Genomic DNA, 21317 nt, shown 5'->3' on the forward strand with positions numbered 1-21317 from the left:
TTCAGCACACGCATCTTCCATCATTACGAGTTTGTAGTTGTGTCATGACTCACAGTCTACAGGACAGAAGTTTCTGACTGCTGTGTACAATGAATGCTATCTGTGGTGACCGCAGTGATAAATGACTGTTGAAGAGGCTCCTGTCAGCAACTCAGAGAGCCAACTAATGATAAATCCACTTAATGATATTTTCACACAGGGAATGTGTAAACAGGCAACAAATAGAATACAGTCAGGACAACTCACATACTTAAATTACATGTTTTAATGAATGTGTAAGTAGGCTATATATTTTTTGGTTTGGTGCTGAATGGATCTGATTCAGGTATTGCAGTCCATGTACCAGCGTGCACTACCTTATCTAACAGGCAGCACAATACTTCCCGATGATCATCCCTACTAAACATGAGAAATACCAGAAACCCCCAAACAAGAGGTCATCCATTTGGCAAACCGAACAAACATTGGTGGCATCAGTCAGACATAGGCTAATAAGGAACTGCACAGCAACGCAGAAGTAATTGCAACAATCGGGATGGCAGGTATGCCATCCCGTCAAGTTACACATTGGCTGGGCGGCATGCCTCATACCTATACAGCAGCGAGAGTTTGTCACTTTTCAGGGTTTCCTACAGAAATAACCACTCTGACCACAGACTCTCACACCTTAAGCACATTCATTTCGGTACCTTGTGACCATATTTCTACAGACAGAATTAACAAACAACTTCACATGTCCGCACAATAAACCCCTAAACTTAGATGATTTAGCGTTTTCTCCTTCTTCTTTTTCCCGGTCAGCAAGGTGGCCGAATTATCGAACCGGCTAGTTTGCTAGCCGACTGCTTAACAAAGGAAAAACAGTACACAGCCGTGCGCGCACCCGACTACAGTGAGTAGCCTAATGTTAATTTAGCTAAAGTTCGCTAGTTACTTAGGTAACGTTAACACCTGAGCTCTTAATGGATACATATTACTAAAGCCATGTCCAACTTACTCTCATTCACAGACCCAAAACCCCTCCAAGTAAAAATAAATAAATAATGAGTCACGCATCATAATATTGAACATTTAGTAGAACAAAACATCCGATGCCATATTCGGATTAAAACTGCGCATGCGTCATCGAGAACAGCTTTGTTTAAACTGCGCATGCGTCGTCCAGAACGGCTTTCTCCAAGCCTGCAGCCAGCTGAGGGAGGGGGAGCATGAATGTGACCGAAACTCAGCGCTCCGGTGAGTGTGCTTCCACCTTCTGGTCATTCCAATGAACTCCATAGTTGGAAAAATCACGAACAGCCCCTTTACGTACCTAAGCAAAATGTAAAGTGGGAAATCAAAGGGTCAAGCAGCTCGTTGAAGACATTTTGGGCCTGTCATCTTATTGCACACGTCTAAGCTGCTGGGAAAAATTTTAATGAATTAATCCTGAGTACATAACACTGGCCCTGGTAGTTACCCAGAAGTTTTGAATGTACCTGAAATTATATTTTACTTTTGAGAAATGCCTCTGCTGTGGCTTTACCAATGCAAACGAGCTGTAAAATTCAAACAAAAAATATGAGGCACTGACTAACCTATCTTTCCCAGAAGCATTTAGAAAGCCCTGTTGCATATGACAGACTGATGTTCATCGATTTTTAGTTCTGCATGTAACACAATAGCCTACATCCACACATTTTGTTTAAAAGACTAGTGCAGTTAAAAATGAATCTCTTTTTAATCATATAGATCCACTCTTTCCAAAAAAAAAAAGAAAAAAGACAACAACAAAAAAAAAAGCCCACAGCAGGTCAGTGTGAACATAGCACTCTCTGACACTCAAATTTTGTTTTCATGAAACCGTTTTCGGTGCCTTTTAATTTTGAAAAGTGGTACAATTGTTTGCCACTTTGCCATTTAATTATTTTTTTTGATGTACACTGAGAAAAGAATTGTAATGTTGCATTATATATGAATCCATGTGTGTATTTAGGCGCACTTGTGAAAGCTATAGTTAATCCTAAACGCAGGCATGAATAGGACTGAAACTCCGAGCTCCTGTGAGTGTGGTCTTGCGGTCATTCAGATGAACTACACATTTGGAATAATTGGAAACGCCAACTCTCTGTGCCAAAACGTAAAGAGAGAAGTGAACGGGTCATGCAGCTCATTGAAGACATTGTGGGCCTGCCACCTTAATGCACACGTCTAAGCTGTTGGGAAATGCCTCTGCTGTGGCTTTACTGAAGTAACCAGGCCATGCAATTAATCCTTAGTAAGTAACACTGGCAATGGCAGTAATTCAAAAGTTCTGAATATGACAGAAAATTATATTTTACAATTTTTGTGCTATCAAATGTTGGTTGCTCAATACTACAGTGATAAAACAACTGTAAATATACCTCTTACTGTACTGTGTGCCTTGTAGGCTATCCTCGTAGCACTTCCATTGGTTAATATCATTCAGTTCGTCAGTAGTCCACACACAAACACCATTCTTTACCACATTAACTTTTGTAGTTTGTAATATACATAGTGAGCCCCACAATGTTTGAAAAAAAGCCATACTATTCCTTGATTTGGTTATGTACTCTATGTACATAATTTCAGATTTGTAATCAAACCATTCATATGTGGTTAAAGTGCAGATTCTCAGCTTTTATTAAAGGCTATTTTAATACAGTTTGGTTTCACCACATAGAACCCCCCCGCCCTCGCCCCATTTCAGGGTTCCATAATGGTTGGGAAAACTGCTTTCACAGGTGTTTCTGATTAGTCAGGTGAGTTCAGTGGGGAATTTCTAAAATAATAGCACACCAAGAATCACATAAAAAAAAGTAAATATATGGGAAAATTCAGATTGGAATCAAAAATAAACTTTCTGTTTCCACAAACAAATTCCACTTTTTATACATAGAGCGGGCATCTCACAGTATCACTCAATAATAATTATTATAGGAATTTAAAAATAAAACCACTTCAAAAATCTTAGCCGACTAGAAAACTTTCACATTTCAACCAAATCTAGCCGGTTAACCAAATACAAATGGTAACATATACAACCTAGATGGAAACATGTACAATCTTAATGTTCAGTGAAAAATTTGGTTGAAAAGCGAAAGCTTCCTAGTGGGCTAGCACATAGCCAGGCTATATCAGGGTAAAACATGAGCAAAATTAGTGGTAAATAGAGCTAACCTAGTCTGTTTATGTCGAAACATCTGTCAACCTAGATTTCCATCCCTTCAAACATTTGGATACCATTTGTATTCGGTCTTTTTGCTCACTGAGAGACTAACGATACTCACCTTGAGTCATGAAACAATGCAGTTTGTATGCAAAATAATAAATTAATATGTATTTCAGGAATACAGATGAGTTCCCACAAAGATTATACAGATGCAAATGCAATAGCTTCAAAGAAATAGGCAATTATTATTTAGCAAATAAGCTTGCGTACTGAGTTAAAGATTTTCCTGAGTCTCAGGTAGTATTCTACCTCGTGTCTCTCAGTCATCCAAAGATCCCGTAGACAAGCACGTTACCAACAGGCCACCTCCAAAGTAGCCAAAGTAGGCACAAATTATTTTGGTTAAATATACGTACGTCCAGTTTGTGTGTGTATCTGATGTTTTTATTAGAAGAAGAAGGAAAAAACACAAAATCCCCTAAATTTGGGGCTGTATTCTGAGAATGTGTAAATTTGTTTTTGAATTCTGTGTGTCTACACAACATCAGCAGGTGCAGAAGTTAATGTTTTTAAGTGCTGAGAGCCTGTGGCCATTCTGGCTATTTCTGTAGGAAACCCTGAAAAGTGGCAAACTCTCAGTGCTGTATAGGTACGAGGCCTGCCACCTCACCAAGGCGTAACTTGGCTGGATGGCATACCTGCCATCCCAGTTCTGGAGGCACGAATAGAAAATTTTTAATTAATTATGAGTTTTGAATATAACTGTAATTAAATTTTACATAACCTGCGCAACCAAATGTTGGTGTGTGCAGAGGATGGTAGAGGGGTGCTGTGAGGACAGGGTCCAGCTCTATTTAAAGAGAGCTGGGACCAGAACAGAGACAGAAACAGGGGCGAACACACCTGCAGTCACACTCTCATTAGGACAACCTCAGAGGCACCATGAAACACACTATCCTGGTCTGCATAGTGCTGCTGGTCGCAGTGTTTGGTGAGTACCAGCAAATTCAGGGCATGATGTTAAAATCTGTGTATATTTATTAACCTCTCCTTAAAAGGAGTCTTATTTTAGCCGTGTTATCCTTCTCGCCAGAAACAGAAAATGATAGCACAGACACGACGAGTTGGGGTCAATGTCTCGGCTCCCAATCTTTAGCTCAGGTCTAAATTCTATAACTGTTTGTTATTATAGATAAAATATTATTTATAAGCGTTATTTTTATTGTGGCGGACAATCTTACCGCTGGGCCGCCACAGGAAAATCCACACTGTTGCTAGACTACGGGGAAACAATGCACGTTGAAGTATTCATCCGCAACACAACTATGACACTGAACTATGGCTGAGATGTGCTGAGCTATGACCTTACTGACCAACTGCCATTCCCAACAGAAAAGGGCACTGTCACGTCAACCTCATTCTTTCTTTCAGAGATCGCAGCGCCCAGCATCGGGTTGCGCGTCAGAGGTGATAAGGTTAGTCTGACATTGTCTTTACATGTAACAAGCCAAGTTTGAATAGAAAAAAAAGTCATTTGCATTCCCTGTGCTTATTTGTACAAAAGTTTTTCTAAGTCCCATGGTATTTGAATTAGCTTAATATGTCATATGTAATGTGCCCACCAGATGTAATGCTGGGTAGAGCATTCAAAGTACTGTTTCTCACACAGATAAAAAACAAAACACAAAGAATAAAGAATCCAGTCTGCATTGATGTTCAGTATGATTTTTTTAGACCCCTCCTGGACCGTCTGACTCCTCTTCTGTAATATAGTTAACAGAACTGAGGATTGCATGAGACAGCATTATACGTTACGTTGTTAGAAAAGTGGCCTCGTGCAGGAGTGGTGACATGTTCAAATGCCAAGAAGCATAAAGGTTTACTCAGTTTGCTTCAGCAAATATTAATCAAATAAAGCATTGGCGGGACGGAGTGTGGCGCAGTGGGTAAGGAACTGCGCTTGTAACCGAAAGGTCGCAGGTTCGAATCCCGGGTAAGGACACTGCCGTTGTACCCTTGAGCAAGGTACTTAACCTGCATTGCTTCAGTATATATCCAGCTGTATAAATGGATACAATGTAAAGTGCTAAGTAAAAGTTGTGTAAGTCGCTCTGGATAAGAGCGTCTGCTAAATGCCTATAATGTAATGTAATGTAATTGGCATGTAACCACATAAGCAGAAACTAAGTTACTAAGGATACGGCCCTTTGCAGAACAGATACACAATCATAGAAACAAAATATGAAAAAAAACATGTACACCCTTCAATTAATGGCTGCTCTGTCATATCCTCCCATAACAGCCTAGATGCACGAAGGATGCTGAGAAAGGGACATGTCCTACCAACTGGGACCCTGTGTGCGGGACTGACAAAGTAACTTATAAGAACGAGTGTGAACTCTGTCGTGCCAACCTGTAAGTTGCAGATTTATCTTTCCTTCCCTTGTGTATTGATTGTTTTCTGTTGCACAACACAACATTTGGACACTAATGCACAGAGGTGCATGGAGACCAACACTTGAGAGATTTATGTGCTCCTTTATTTTCATACTGGCTGACATGAAAGGATACAGTGTAATAGAAAATGCACTGCTTCTTGTGCCTCTCTGGGCCAAACATTAGGTATAGCCACACAACAAAAAATGGTTTAAAAGACGAGGGCAATATCCCAGAATCTGTGAGTGTCTATCATAAGGAATCAGGCAGTTACCTTGAATTGACAATAGAAAAAAATAATTTTATTGTGGAAGACCTACACAAGGCTGGACTCCACAAGTGCTCTACAGATACATGAACTTAGAGGAAGCTGGTCTGTGTGACACACTAAATAATCATATTATTTGCAGCCATGAATTACAGGAAATGTAGAAAATCAAATAGTTGTGTTTAGTATGGTTAATCACAGCATGTCTAGGGCACGTGGTTCTCAAAATCGGCACCTAATTAAGAAAAATTAACAGCTTGTTAAAATTCTGGGATTGCTGTTGAGGTTGGAATGAAAACCAGCATACACAGGGGTCCCCCAGGACCGATTTTGAGAACCACTGGTCTAGGGCACGTGAATCACGACCACGTGTTCAAATTAATATGATCAGCAAGATTCATATAAAAAAATACTGACCCCAAGCAGTGACATTCATCAATTTATGAATACCATAGTTGATATTTTTGGGAAAGTATGTAATAAGAAATCAATTTTTGTTTGTGGTGACTTTAATATAGACTTGTTAAAATATAATGAACATAAACTAACAACAGACTTTTGTAATGTAATGTTTAGTTTTGGTCTCTGGCCCCTTATTACATTACATTACATTACAAGCATTTAGCAGACGCTCTTATCCAGAGCGACGTACAACAAGTGCATTAGGTCAAGGTGCAGAGGTGCAAAAGAAACACACTAGAGTGAGTAAAGATCGTAGTGCCAGAAGTGACCACATAGATCAGGACTCCAACCCTGTAGAGTAACCTGTTCAGCAAACAACAATCCTACCAAGTACAAACTAGCACTGGAATCACATTTGCCTAATCAGACAAAAACAATCCCAAAACAAACCCAAAAACAAAACTTATTGATAAACCTAGTAGGATAACTAAAGAAAGTGCCACACTTATTGATAACATTTTTACTAATGTTCATGACCAAGCAACAAGTGGTTTGTTTTTAAGTGATATCAGTGATCATCTTCCTATTTTTGTGATTTCACATAATTTAAAGGTTAAATGTTCAGTTGGTGTAAGTGAGCCTTCTTGTAAATTAGTAAGAATAAGGACACCAGAAAGAATTGAGGCCTTAAAGATGGACCTTATAAATTACAGCTAGGATGAGGTGTATGTTGATGATCCTAATCAGGCCTATGATGCATTTGTGTTCACATTCATAGAGTTATATAACAAACATTGTCCTATTAGAAAGTGCTGGTTGAAGGATAAATATAAAGGAAAGCCATGGATGACAAAAAGTCTGCAAAGGGCATGCAAAAAGAAAAATGTACTTTATAAGAAATATTTACAACTGACAACCAGTGAAAGTGAAGAAAAATATAAGTTGTATAAGAATAAATTGATTTCCATTATGAGATTACAGAAGAAGGAATACTACAATAAAATATTAGAGGAGAGTAAAAACAACATTCAAAGGACTTGGAAAGTAATCAATCATATTATTCGGAATAGATGTTATAAATCTGAATTTCCGAGTTATTTTTTAAATAGCTCTGATGCTACAGTGGACAATATAAAAAGCATCGTTGATGATAATCTGTGTTTTCAAAGAGGTGTTTTTCCTAATAATATGAAATCAGCAAAGGCAATACCAATATTTAAAAATGGAGATAAGCACTACATGGATAATTATAGACCGGTGTCCCTTCTTCCTCAATTTTCAAAAATATTAGAGAAATTATTTGTGAAACAACTGGATCTCTTCATTGGTAAATATGAATTATTGAGTGAACACCAGTATGGATTTAGGGAAAATAGAACTACTACATATGCAGTAATGGAGATGGTAGAAGAAATAACAAAGGCAGTTGGAAATGATGAGTGTTCTATTGGTATTTATATTGACCTACAGAAGGCTTTTGATACTATAGATCACAGCCAATTATTGAGAAAATTGGAGAAGTATGGAATAAAGCTACTTGGAAAATAGGCAGCAATGTGTGCAAATTAATGAAACTGTGTCAGGATTTAGGAAGGTCACCTGTGGGGTACCCCAGGGATCGGTGATTGGTCCAAAACATTTTTTTTACTTTATATTAATGATGTTTGCAATGTTACTGAAATGTTAAAATTTGTCATTTTTGCAGACGATACAAATTTATTTTGCTCTGGAAATTTTGTATGCTATTGAAAGGGAGCTGGAAATTCTCAAAACTTTGATGTTAATAAATTGTCTCTCAATATTAAGAAAACTAAATTTATGGTTTTTGGTAATCAAAAAGAAATTGATGGGGATATTGAATTAAAAATCTTTGATGTTGAAATTGAAGTTTTGAGTTTTTGAGACAAAATTCTTAGAGGTTGTGATTGATCATAAATTAACATGGAAACAACATATTGACTATATTAAAGGAAAAATTTCAAAGTCAATAGCAATCCTTTATAAATCTAGGGATATATTCAATTATAAGGCCTTGTATATAATTTATTGCTCACTTATACTTCCTTATATGTCTTACTGTGTGGAATTGTGGGGGTCGGCCTTTAAAACAACTATAAATTCAATAGTCTTACTACAGAAACGAGCCATACGTATTATTAATAAGGCTGGTTACTATGATCACACTAATCCAATGTTTATAAAATCCCATGTTATGAAATTTAATGATTTGGTATATTATAAAATAATGCAAATTATGTTTAGAGCTAAAACAAAGTCACTCCCAGATTGTGTACAAAGGTTTTTTTCAATACAGGAGTGCAATTATGATTTGAGAGATGTTTGTAAATTCACTGTACAAAGAGCTAAAAAATGGATTAAAAGGAGATGTATTTCTATTGTTGGGGTTAAATTATGGAATAATGCTTAATATAAATGTAAGAATGTGTAAAAGAATGGTTTATAAAGCTATTTTTGAGGGTTACAATTGTGAATGATTTTTATTTTATTAAGTTTTATTTTTGGAGGGTAGCTTAAATTGATAAGAATGTAGGATAGGCACATATAAGCATTATGCTTCTGCTTGTGCCTTTTCAGTCGCTACCTAATACATAGATTGTTGACTTGTTTATACTGTCTAGACTGTTTATATTATATTGTATCGTGTGTGATGACTGAATAAAAAATACTACTACTACTACGTTTTTATTTAGGAGACAACCAAAAGACTCAAAAGGTGGCTATTTATTTAGTCATTGCCAACATAATATCAGGCATGAAGTGTTTTTCTGTGTATTGCCGCTGTGACACTGTTCTATATTTCCGTTATAGGGCGAAAACCTTTAGAGTCAAGATCGTGAAACGTCATCAGTGTTGATCCGAAAATGGAAAGTGAACTGTCCGCAACAGTTCAACTGATTTCTCCTACATTGTTTTATGGATGGGAACGTAACGACTGTCGTGCAACACTTGCCCTACCTGCTTGCTCATCTGCTTGGAGTCCATGGGGAAGAATCTAGAAGGCCAACTGCATAGTCTGTAATCTGCAGACTACTGCTTATTCATAATCTGTACCCTGCCGCTTGAGTGTATTCTGTACACCGCATCAATAAAGTAATACAGCATTCAGCACGCGCATCTTCCATCATTACGAGTTTGTAGTTGTGTCATGACTCACAGTCTACAGGACAGAAGTTTCTGACTGCTGTGTACAATGAATGCTATCTGTGGTGACCGCAGTGATAAATGACTGTTGAAGAGGCTCCTGTCAGCAACTCAGAGAGCCAACTAATGATAAATCCACTTAATGATATTTTCACACAGGGAATGTGTAAACAGGCAACAAATAGAATACAGTCAGGACAACTCACATACTTAAATTACATGTTTTAATGAATGTGTAAGTATATATTTTTTGGTTTGGTGCTGAATGGATCTGATTCAGGTATTGCAGTCCATGTACCAGCGTGCACTACCTTATCTAACAGGCAGCACAATACTTCCCGATGATCATCCCTACTAAACATGAGAAATACCAGAAACCCCCAAACAAGAGGTCATCCATTTGGCAAACCAAACAAACATTGGTGGCATCAGTCAGACATAGGCTAATAGGGAACTGCACAGCAACGCAAAAGTAATTTCAACAATTGGGATGGCAGGTATGCCATCCCGTCAAGTTACACGTTGGCTGGGCGGCATGCCTCATACCTATGCAGCAGCGAGAGTTTGTCACTATTCAGGGTTTCCTACAGAAATAACCACTCTGACCACAGACTCTCACACCTTAAGCACATTCATTTCGGTACCTTGTGACCATAATTCTACAGACAGAATTAACAAACAACTTCACATGTCCGCACAATAAACCCCTAAACTTAGATGATTTAGCGTTTTCTCCTTCTTCTTTTTCCCGGTCAGCAAGGTGGCCGAATTATCGAACCGGCTAGTTTGCTAGCCGACTGCTTAACAAAGGAACACAGTACACAGCCGTGCGCGCACCCGACTACAGTGAGTAGCCTAATGTTAATTTAGCTAAAGTTCGCTAGTTACTTAGGTTAACACCTGAGCTCTTAATGGATACATATTACTAAAGCCATGTCCAACTTACTCTCATTCACAGACCCAAAACCCCTCCAAGTAAAAATAAATAAATAATGAGTCACGAATCATAATATTGAACATTTAGTAGAGCAAAACAGCCGGTGCCATATTCGGGTTGAAACTGCGCATGCGTCGTCCAGAACGGCTTTGTTTAAACTGCACATGAGTCGTCCTGAACCGCTTTCTCCAAGCCTGCAGCCAACTGAGGGCGGGGGAGCATGAATGTGACCGAAACTCAGAGCTCCGGTGAGTGTACTTCCACTTTCTGGTCATTTCGATGAACTCCATAGTTGGAAAAATCACGAACAGCCCCTTCATGTACCTAAGCAAAATGTAAAGTGGGAAATCAAAGGGTCAAGCAGCTCTTTGAAGACATTTTGGGCCTGTCAACTTATTGCACACGTCTAAGCTGTTGGGAAATGCCTCAGCCCTTGCGCTAGCAATGCAAATGGGTATAAAAATTTTAATGAATTAATCCTGAGTATATAACACTGGCCCTGGTAGTTATCCAAAAGTTTTGAATATACCGGAAATGATATTTTACTTTTGAGAAATACCTCTGTTGTGGCTTTACCAATGCAAACGAGCTGTAAAATTCAAACAAAAAATTTGAGGCACTGATGACACCCTAACCCATCTTTCCCAGAAGCATTTAGAAAGCCCTGTTGCATATGACAGACTGATGTTCATCGATTTTTAGTTCTGCATGTAACACAATAGCCTACATCCACACATTTTGTTTAAAAGACTAGTGCAGTTAAAAATGAATCTCTTTTTAATCATATAGATCCACTCTTTCCAAAAAAAAAAAGAAAAAAGACAACAAAAAAAAGAAGAAGCCCACAGCAGGTCAGTGTGAACATAGCACTCTCTGACACTCAAATTTTGTTTTCATGAAACCGTTTTCGGTGCCTTTTAATTTTGAAAAGTGGTACAATTGTTTGCCACTTTGCCATAATGTATACTGAGAAAAAAATTGTAATGTTCCATTATATATTAATCCATGTGTGTATTTAGGCGCACGTGTGAAAGCTATAGTTAATCCTAACCGCAGGCATGAATAGGACTGAAACTCCGAGCTCCTGTGAGTGTGGTCTTGCGGTCATTCAGATGAACTACACATTTGGAATAATTGGAAACGCCAACTCTCTGTGCCAAAACGTAAAGAGAGAAGTGAACGGGTCATGCAGCTCATTGAAGACATTGTGGGCCTGCCACCTTATTGCACACGTCTAAGCTGTTGGGAAATGCCTCTGCTGTGGCTTTACTGAAGTAACCAGGCCATGCAATTAATCCTTAGTAAGTAACACTGGCAATGGCAGTAATTCAAAAGTTCTGAATATGACAGAAAATTATATTTTACAATTTTTGTGCTATCAAATGTTGGTTGCACAATACTACAGTGATAAAACAACTGTAAATATACCTCTTACTGTACTGTGTGCCTTGTAGGCTATCCTCGTAGCACTTCCATTGGTTAATATCATTCAGTTCGTCAGTAGTCCACACACAAACACCATTCTTTACCACATTAACTTTTGTAGTTTGTAATATACATAGTGAGCCCCACAATGTTTGTAAAAAAGCCATACTATTCCTTGATTTGGTTATGTACTCTATGTACATAATTTCAGATTTGTAATCAAACCATTCATATGTGGTTAAAGTGCAGATTCTCAGCTTTTATTAAAGGCTATTTTAATACAGTTTGGTTTCACCACATAGAACCCCCCCGCCCTCGCCCCATTTCAGGGTTCCATAATGGTTGGGAAAACTGCTTTCACAGGTGTTTCTGATTAGTCAGGTGAGTTCAGTGGGGAATTTCTAAAATAATAGCACACCAAGAATCACATTAAAAAAAGTAAATATATGGGAAAATTCAGATTGGAATCAAAAATAAACTTTCTGTTTCCACAAACAAATTCCACTTTTTATACATAGAGCGGGCATCTCACAGTATCACTCAATAATAATTATGATTAAGGAATTTAAAAATAAAACCACTTCAAAAATCTTAGCCGACTAGAAAACTTTCACATTTCAACCAAATCTAGCCGGTTAACCAAATACAAATGGTAACATATACAACCTAGATGGAAACATGTACAATCTTAATGTTCAGTGAAAAATTTGGTTGAAAAGCGAAAGCTTCCTAGTGGGCTAGCACATAGCCAGGCTATATCAGGGTAAAACATGAGCAAAATTAGTGGTAAATAGAGCTAACCTAGTCTGTTTATGTCGAAACATCTGTCAACCTAGATTTCCATCCCTTCAAACATTTGGATACCATTTGTATTCGGTCTTTTTGCTCACTGAGAGACTAACGATACTGACCTTGAGTCATGAAACAATGCAGTTTGTATGCAAAATAATAAATTAATATGTATTTCAGGAATACAGATGAGTTCCCACAAAGATTATACAGATGCAAAAGCAATAGCTTCAAAGAAATAGGCAATTATTATTTAGCAAATAAGCTTGCGTACTGAGTTAAAGATTTTCCTGAGTCTCAGGTAGTATTCTACCTCGTGTCTCTCAGTCATCCAAAGATCCCGTAGACAAGCACGTTACCAACAGGCCACCTCCAAAGTAGCCAAAGTAGGCACAAATTATTTTGGTTAAATATACGTACGTCCAGTTTGTGTGTGTATCTGATGTTTTTATTAGAAGAAGAAGGAAAAAACACAAAATCCCCTAAATTTGGGGCTGTATTCTGAGAATGTGTAAATTTGTTTTTGAATTCTGTGTGTCTACACAACATCAGCAGGTGCAGAAGTTAATGTTTTTAAGTGCTGAGAGCCTGTGGCCATTCTGGCTATTTCTGTAGGAAACCCTGAAAAGTGGCAAACTCTCAGTGCTGTATAGGTACGAGGCCTGCCACCTCACCAAGGCGTAACTTGGCTGGATGGCATACCTGCCATCCCAGTTCTGGAGGCACGAATAGAAAATTTTTAATTAATTATGAGTTTTGAATATAACTGTAATTAAATTTTACATAACCTGCGCAACCAAATGTTGGTGTGTGCAGAGGATGGTAGAGGGGTGCTGTGAGGACAGGGTCCAGCTCTATTTAAAGAGAGCTGGGACCAGAACAGAGACAGAAACAGGGGCGAACACACCTGCAGTCACACTCTCATTAGGACAACCTCAGAGGCACCATGAAACACACTATCCTGGTCTGCATAGTGCTGCTGGTTGCAGTGTTTGGTGAGTACCAGCAAGTTCAGGGCATGATGTTAAAATCTGTGTATATTTATTAACCTCTCCTTAAAAGGAGTCTTATTTTAGCCGTGTTATCCTTCTCGCCAGAAACAGAAAATGATAGCACAGACACGACGAGTTGGGGTCAATGTCTCGGCTCCCAATCTTTAGCTCAGGTCTAAATTCTATAACTGTTTGTTATTATAGCTAAAATATTATTTATAAGCGTTATTTTTATTGTGGCGGACAATCTTACCGCTGGGCCGCCACAGGAAAATCCACACTGTTGCTAGACTACGGGGAAACAATGCACGTTGAAGTATTCATCCGCAACACAACTATGACACTGAACTATGGCTGAGATGTGCTGAGCTATGACCTTACTGACCAACTGCCATTCCCAACAGAAAAGGGCACTGTCACGTCAACCTCATTCTTTCTTTCAGAGATCGCAGAGCCCTTCTTCGGGATGCGCGTCAGAGGTGATAAGGTTAGTCTGACATTGTCTTTACATGTAACAAGCCAAGTTTGAATAGAAAAAAAAGTCATTTGCATTCCCTGTGCTTATTTGTACAAAAGTTGTTCTAAGTCCCATGGTATTTGAATGTGTGTAAAATTAGCTTAATATGTCATATGTAATGTGCCTACCATATGCAATGCTGGGTAGAGCATTCAAAGTACTGTTTCTCACACAGATAAAAAACAAAACACAAAGAATAAAGAATCCAGTCTGAATTGATGTTCAGTATGATTTTTTTAGACCCCTCCTGGACTGTCTGACTCCTCTTCTGTAATATAGTTAACAGAACTGAGGATTGCACGAGACAGCATTATACGTTACGTTGTTAGAAAAGTGGCCTCGTGCAGGAGTGGTGACATGTTCAAATGCCAAGAAGCATAAAGGTTTACTCAGTTTGCTTCAGCAAATATTAATCAAATAAAGCATTGGCATGTAACCACATAAGCAGAAACTAAGTTACTAAGGATACGGCCCTTTGCAGAAAAGATACACAATCATAGAAACATAAAATATGAAAAATAAAAAAACATGTACACCCTTCAATTAATCACTGCTCTGTCATATCCTCCCATAACAGCCTAGATGCACGAAGGATGCTGAGAAAGGGACATGTCCTACCAACTGGGAACCTGTGTGCGGGACTGACAAAGTAACTTATAAGAACGAGTGTGAACTCTGTCGTGCCAACCTGTAAGTTGCAGATTTATCTTTCCTTCCCTTGTGTATTGATTGTTTTCTGTTGCACAACATAACACATTTGGACACTAATGCACAGAGGTGCATGGAGACCAACACTTGAGAGATTTATGTGCTCCTTTATTTTCATACTGGCTGACATGAAAGCATACAGTGTAATAGAAAATGCACTGCTTCTTGTGCCTCTCTGGGCCAAACATTAGGTATAGCCACACAACAAAAAATGGTTTAAAAGATGAGGTCAATATCCAAGAGTCTGTGAGTGTCTTTCATCAGGCAGTTACCTTGAATTGACAATAGAAAAAAATAATTTTATTTTGGAAGACCTACACAAGGCTGGACTCCACAAGTGCTCTACAGATACATGAACTCAGAGGAAGCTGGTCTGTGTGACACACTAAATAATCATATTATTTGCAGCCATGAATTACAGGAAATGTAGAAAATCAAATAGTTGTGTTTAGTATGGTTAATCACAGCATGTCTAGGGCACGTGGTTCTCAAAATCGGCACCTAATTAAGAAAAATTAACAGCTTGTTAAAATTCTGGGATTGCTGTTGAGGTTGGAATGAAAACACAGGGGTCCCCCAGGACCGATTTTGAGAACCACTGGTCTAGGGCACGTGAATCACGACCACGTGTTCAAATTAATATGATCAGCAAGATTCATATAAAAAAATACTGACCCCAAGCAGTGACATTCATCAATTTATGAATACCATAGTTGATATTTTTGGGAAAGTATGTAATAAGAAATCAATTTTTGTTTGTGGTGACTTTAATATAGACTTGTTAAAATATAATGAACATAAACTAACAACAGACTTTTGTAATGTAATGTTTAGTTTTGGTCTCTGGCCCCTTATTACATTACATTACATTACAAGCATTTAGCAGACGCTCTTATCCAGAGCGACGTACAACAAGTGCATTAGGTCAAGGTGCAGAGGTGCAAAAGAAACACACTAGAGTGAGTAAAGATCGTAGTGCCAGAAGTGACCACATAGATCAGGACTCCAACCCTGTAGAGTAACCTGTTCAGCAAACAACAATCCTACCAAGTACAAACTAGCACTGGAATCACATTTGCCTAATCAGACAAAAACAATCCCAAAACAAACCCAAAAACAAAACTTATTGATAAACCTAGTAGGATAACTAAAGAAAGTGCCACACTTATTGATAACATTTTTACTAATGTTCATGACCAAGCAACAAGTGGTTTGTTTTTAAGTGATATCAGTGATCATCTTCCTATTTTTGTGATTTCACATAATTTAAAGGTTAAATGTTCAGTTGGTGTAAGTGAGCCTTCTTGTAAATTAGTAAGAATAAGGACACCAGAAAGAATTGAGGCCTTAAAGATGGACCTTATAAATTACAGCTAGGATGAGGTGTATGTTGATGATCCTAATCAGGCCTATGATGCATTTGTGTTCACATTCATAGAGTTATATAACAAACATTGTCCTATTAGAAAGTGCTGGTTGAAGGATAAATATAAAGGAAAGCCATGGATGACAAAAAGTCTGCAAAGGGCATGCAAAAAGAAAAATGTACTTTATAAGAAATATTTACAACTGACAACCAGTGAAAGTGAAGAAAAATATAAGTTGTATAAGAATAAATTGATTTCCATTATGAGATTACAGAAGAAGGAATACTACAATAAAATATTAGAGGAGAGTAAAAACAACATTCAAAGGACTTGGAAAGTAATCAATCATATTATTCGGAATAGATGTTATAAATCTGAATTTCCGAGTTATTTTTTAAATAGCTCTGATGCTACAGTGGACAATATAAAAAGCATCGTTGATGATAATTTGTGTTTTCAAAGAGGTGTTTTTCCTAATAATATGAAATCAGCAAAGGCAATACCAATATTTAAAAATGGAGATAAGCACTACATGGATAATTATAGACCGGTGTCCCTTCTTCCTCAATTTTCAAAAATATTAGAGAAATTATTTGTGAAACAATTGGATCTCTTCATTGGTAAATATGAATTACTGAGTGAACACCAGTATGGATTTAGGGAAAATAGAACTACTACATATGCAGTAATGGAAATGGTAGAAGAAATAACAAAAAATGATGAAAATGATGAGTGTTCTATTGGTATTTTTATTGGCCTACATAAGGCTTTTGATACTATAGATCACAGCCAATTATTGAGAAAATTGGAGAAGTATGGAATAAGAGGTATAGCTTACTCTTGGCTGGAAAGCTACTTGGAAAATAGACAAATTAATGAAACTGTGTCAGGATTTAGGAAGGTCACCTGTGGGGTACCCCAGGGATCGGTGATTGGTCCAAAACATTTTTTTTACTTTATATTAATGATGTTTGCAATGTTACTGAAATGTTAAAATTTGTCATTTTTTCAGACGATACAAATTTATTTTGCTCTGGAAATTTTGTATGCTATTGAAAGGGAGCTGGAAATTCTCAAAACTTGGTTTGATGTTAATAAATTGTCTCTCAATATTAAGAAAACTAAATTTATGGTTTTTGGTAATCAAAAAGAAATTGATGGGGATATTGAATTAAAAATCTTTGATGTTGAAATTGAAGTTTTGAGTTTTTGAGACAAAATTCTTAGAGGTTGTGATTGATCATAAATTAACATGGAAACAACATATTGACTATATTAAAGGAAAAATTTCAAAGTCAATAGCAATCCTTTATAAATCTAGGGATATATTCAATTATAAGGCCTTGTATATAATTTATTGCTCACTTATACTTCCTTATATGTCTTACTGTGTGGAATTGTGGGGGTCGGCCTTTAAAACAACTATAAATTCAATAGTCTTACTACAGAAACGAGCCATACGTATTATTAATAAGGCTGGTTTCTATTATCACACTAATCCAATGTTTATAAAATCCCATGTTATGAAATTTAATGATTTGGTATATTATAAAATAATGCAAATTATGTTTAGAGCTAAAACAAAGTCACTCCCAGATTGTGTACAAAGGTTTTTTTCAATACAGGAGTGCAATTATGATTTGAGAGATGTTTGTAAATTCACTGTACAAAGAGCTAAAAAATGGATTAAAAGGAGATGTATTTCTATTGTTGGGGTTAAATTATGGAATAATGCTTAATATAAATGTAAGAATGTGTAAAAGAATGGTTTATAAAGCTATTTTTGAGGGTTACAATTGTGAATGATTTTTATTTTATTAAGTTTTATTTTTGGAGGGTAGCTTAAATTGATAAGAATGTAGGATAGGCACATATAAGCATTATGCTTCTGCTTGTGCCTTTTCAGTCGCTACCTAATACATAGATTGTTGACTTGTTTATACTGTCTAGACTGTTTATATTATATTGTATCGTGTGTGATGACTGAATAAAAAATACTACTACTACTACGTTTTTATTTAGGAGACAACCAAAAGACTCAAAAGGTGGCTATTTATTTAGTCATTGCCAACATAATATCAGGCATGAAGTGTTTTTCTGTGTATTGCCGCTGTGACACTGTTCTATATTTCCGTTATAGGGCGAAAACCTTTAGAGTCAAGATCGTGAAACGTCATCAGTGTTGATCCGAAAATGGAAAGTGAACTGTCCGCAACAGTTCAACTGATTTCTCCTACATTGTTTTATGGATGGGAACGTAACGACTGTCGTGCAACACTTGCCCTACCTGCTTGCTCATCTGCTTGGAGTCCATGGGGAAGAATCTAGAAGGCCAACTGCATAGTCTGTAATCTGCAGACTACTGCTTATTCATAATCTGTACCCTGCCGCTTGAGTGTATTCTGTACACCGCATCAATAAAGTAATACAGCATTCAGCACGCGCATCTTCCATCATTACGAGTTTGTAGTTGTGTCATGACTCACAGTCTACAGGACAGAAGTTTCTGACTGCTGTGTACAATGAATGCTATCTGTGGTGACCGCAGTGATAAATGACTGTTGAAGAGACTCCTGTCAGCAACCCAAAGAATCAACATGCACAGGGTATTAGGCATTAGAATAGAATGCGTAAATAGGCAACAAATAGAATTCAGTCAGGACAACTCACATATTTAGATTAAATGTTTTAAAAAATGCGTAAGTATATTCTTTTGGTTTGGTGCAAAAATGGGAGGCAAAAATAATTAACACCCCTTGATGGCGTAATACGGCTACATTATCTCACTTCATCGCAACTGCATGAATGTGAAATTAGTTCATCTGTTGTATTTAAAAGTCACGTGTCAATGGAATCGTGGGAAGGTGTCTGTAAACAGCGAGCTAGGAGTTTGACTACACTATCACACGTGAAATTTTAAATGAAAGTTATTGGTTAAATTAAAGGTTTTGATAAAAACAAGACAGAGCTATCAAGCTGTACTAAGGACTAACATTAGGATTTTTCTTTAATTAGTGCCTGCACTTTTTAAACCTCATTCATCAAGAGCTGTTCATACTTACAGTCATCAAATAAAATAGCGTATTCGTTTAAATGTGGCTTTATTCAAATGAAAAACAAGTGAAGATATAAGCACAACACTTTTGCGTTCCAGCGTGTCTTACCAGCCAAAACAAATGTATTATTCTTCTCGCAGTAACCGTGCATATTATTATGGAGAAATTCAAAGTTTTAAAGTGCTTTTGGGCCATTTGTTACGCAAGGTATCAGCTGTCATAACGTTGATATTTACTGTAAATTTAAAGAAGCAGGAGAAATTGAATAATCCAGTAGTGAAGATGTAATAAAGATACATACCCTAACTGGGAATGACATGTTTCGCTGCCAGAAAGAAAATGCTCGCCCACAGAATGCTCTGAAGTGATCTGTCTATGAAATTATAAATAATAAGGAAATGTCATGTGCGAGGTGAACGTTCAGTTCATCAAACAAGAATTCCAATTTTAACTAGCTCAAATGTAATTCTGGATATCAAAAATACCTATTTTAACTAGTTAAAATTGAATTTCTAATATCAAGAATTCAAATAATAGCGAGATAAAATTTAATTCTTGATATCATTAACTAGTTGAATAAAAACTTAAATGGCTTGCCATATATTTTAATACATTTTGGTTTCACCACATAGGAATAACAGGACTTTCTATACATAGCCCCCCATTTCGGGGCACCATAATGTTAGAGATCATTGGTTTCACAGGTGTTTTCAATTAGTCAGGTGTGTTCAATTGCCTCTTAACTGCAAGTATAAGATAACCTAAGTTTCTAGTCCTGACTCTAGGCTTCTAATCACTTTTGGAGCCTGTTATAGTCATTTGTTAACATGAGGACATGAATTGTGCCAATGAAAATAAAGGAACCTATTATGAGGTTGAGAAATATGAAAAAAAACACACAAAAAAAACAGTCAGACATAGGCCAAATCTTAGGCTTACCACAAATGAACTGTTCTGAACATCATTAAGAAGAGAACACTGGTGAGTTCCGTAAACACAAAGGGCCTGGTAGACCAAGGAAGACCTGTACAGCTGATGACCCGAGAATTTTTAATAATACTGAGGAAAAGCCCCAAAAACACCTGTTCTACTCATTCTGCTGCTGCTATCGGCAGTCACATCATCAGCGAAAGCAGCTGAAACAGTGCCTGTAGCAGCTAGTTCTTGTTCTGTTCTTGCTCTTGCTTTCAGAGACCTCAGCCTTTCCCAGAGCCGTACTACCGCTCCAAACCAGAATGGGGAGGCACTACAGGGGGGAAAGTATGACATCATGTTGACAAGTAACAAGCCAAGTTTGAAGAGGAAAAAAGTCATTTGCATTCCCTGTGCTTATCTGCGCATAACCTGCACAGGGTTCCAAGTTCCTGTGGTATTTGAATATGTGTAAAATGACCTTAATATGTGTAGTCATGCCACATGTAATGCTGGGCAGTGTGTTCAAAGTACTGTTTGTACTTGACGTACTTATGTACTTATCTGTCTGTCACATAGATTTAGGAGACAATCAAGTAAATTACAGGCAGATAACCCAAAACAAGCAAAAAAACACAAAAGGTGGCTATTTAGTCATGACATGCTCGCATCTGAGACAGTCCTTTATATTTCTATCTCTATGGCGAATGGCCATGTTACAGTTATTTCTTACATTTTTACATGGCACTAGTTTAGTAAATGGATATTCACTGGAGCAAATTGAGTTAAGCATTTTGCCTGGAGGGAAAGAGGGGTCTAAAATATTCAGACTGGACAACACCAGCGCAGCCTGGAGTGGCAGTGTAGTATAATGGGTAAGGAACTGGTTTTGTAACCTAAAGGTCACGGGTTCAATTCCTGGTTAAGACACTGCCATTATACACTTGAGCAAGGTACTTAACCTGCATTGCTTCAGTATATATCCAGCTGTTTAAATGGATGCAGGGTAAATGTTATGTTACAGTTGTGTAAGTGGCTCTAGATAAGAGCATCTGCTACATGCCTGTAATGGATTCTTTTTTATTTGTGTTTTCTTTTTATCCATATGAAAAACATTACTCTAAATGCACTACCCAGCATTACATGTGGTACCCATGACACATTAGTGTAATTT

At 37.3% G+C, this 21317-nt stretch overlaps 2 protein-coding genes across 8 annotated transcripts in view; both read left to right on the forward strand.

The window, feature by feature from the left end:
* LOC118223950 (trypsin inhibitor ClTI-1-like) overlaps nt 1-21317 on the forward strand; it is a 42494-nt gene that overhangs the window by 4417 nt on the left and 16760 nt on the right. Inside the window, exons 1-4 of one of the 6 annotated variants that reach the window (XM_035411064.1) lie at nt 1168-1236; nt 4604-4647; nt 5475-5587; nt 9108-9404. In XM_035411064.1, coding sequence (XP_035266955.1) covers nt 1209-1236; nt 4604-4647; nt 5475-5587; nt 9108-9153 — 231 coding nt within the window. In that variant the 5' untranslated portion in view covers nt 1168-1208 and the 3' untranslated portion in view covers nt 9154-9404. Of the gene's footprint in view, nt 1-1167; nt 1237-3747; nt 4164-4603; nt 4648-5474; nt 5588-9107; nt 9405-21317 lie in introns of those variants that run through there. The other 5 variants (XM_035411061.1, XM_035411063.1, XR_004764531.1 and 2 more) reach the window with 5 other exon arrangements.
* LOC118223953 (trypsin inhibitor ClTI-1-like) lies at nt 10546-18612 on the forward strand. 2 transcript variants are annotated; one of them, XM_035411072.1, is made up of 4 exons: nt 10546-10625; nt 14027-14070; nt 14678-14790; nt 18316-18612. In XM_035411072.1, exons 1-4 carry the CDS (start codon nt 10598-10600, stop codon nt 18359-18361), a joined length of 231 nt encoding a protein of 76 aa, XP_035266963.1. In that variant the 5' UTR covers nt 10546-10597; the 3' UTR covers nt 18362-18612. The 2 variants fall into 2 exon arrangements, with proteins under 2 accessions (XP_035266963.1, XP_035266962.1); XM_035411071.1 differs by lacking the exon at nt 10546-10625 and adding an exon at nt 13320-13586.

This window comes from Anguilla anguilla, chromosome 3 (assembly GCF_013347855.1).
Source record: "Anguilla anguilla isolate fAngAng1 chromosome 3, fAngAng1.pri, whole genome shotgun sequence".
NCBI classification, from domain to species: domain Eukaryota; kingdom Metazoa; phylum Chordata; class Actinopteri; order Anguilliformes; family Anguillidae; genus Anguilla; species Anguilla anguilla.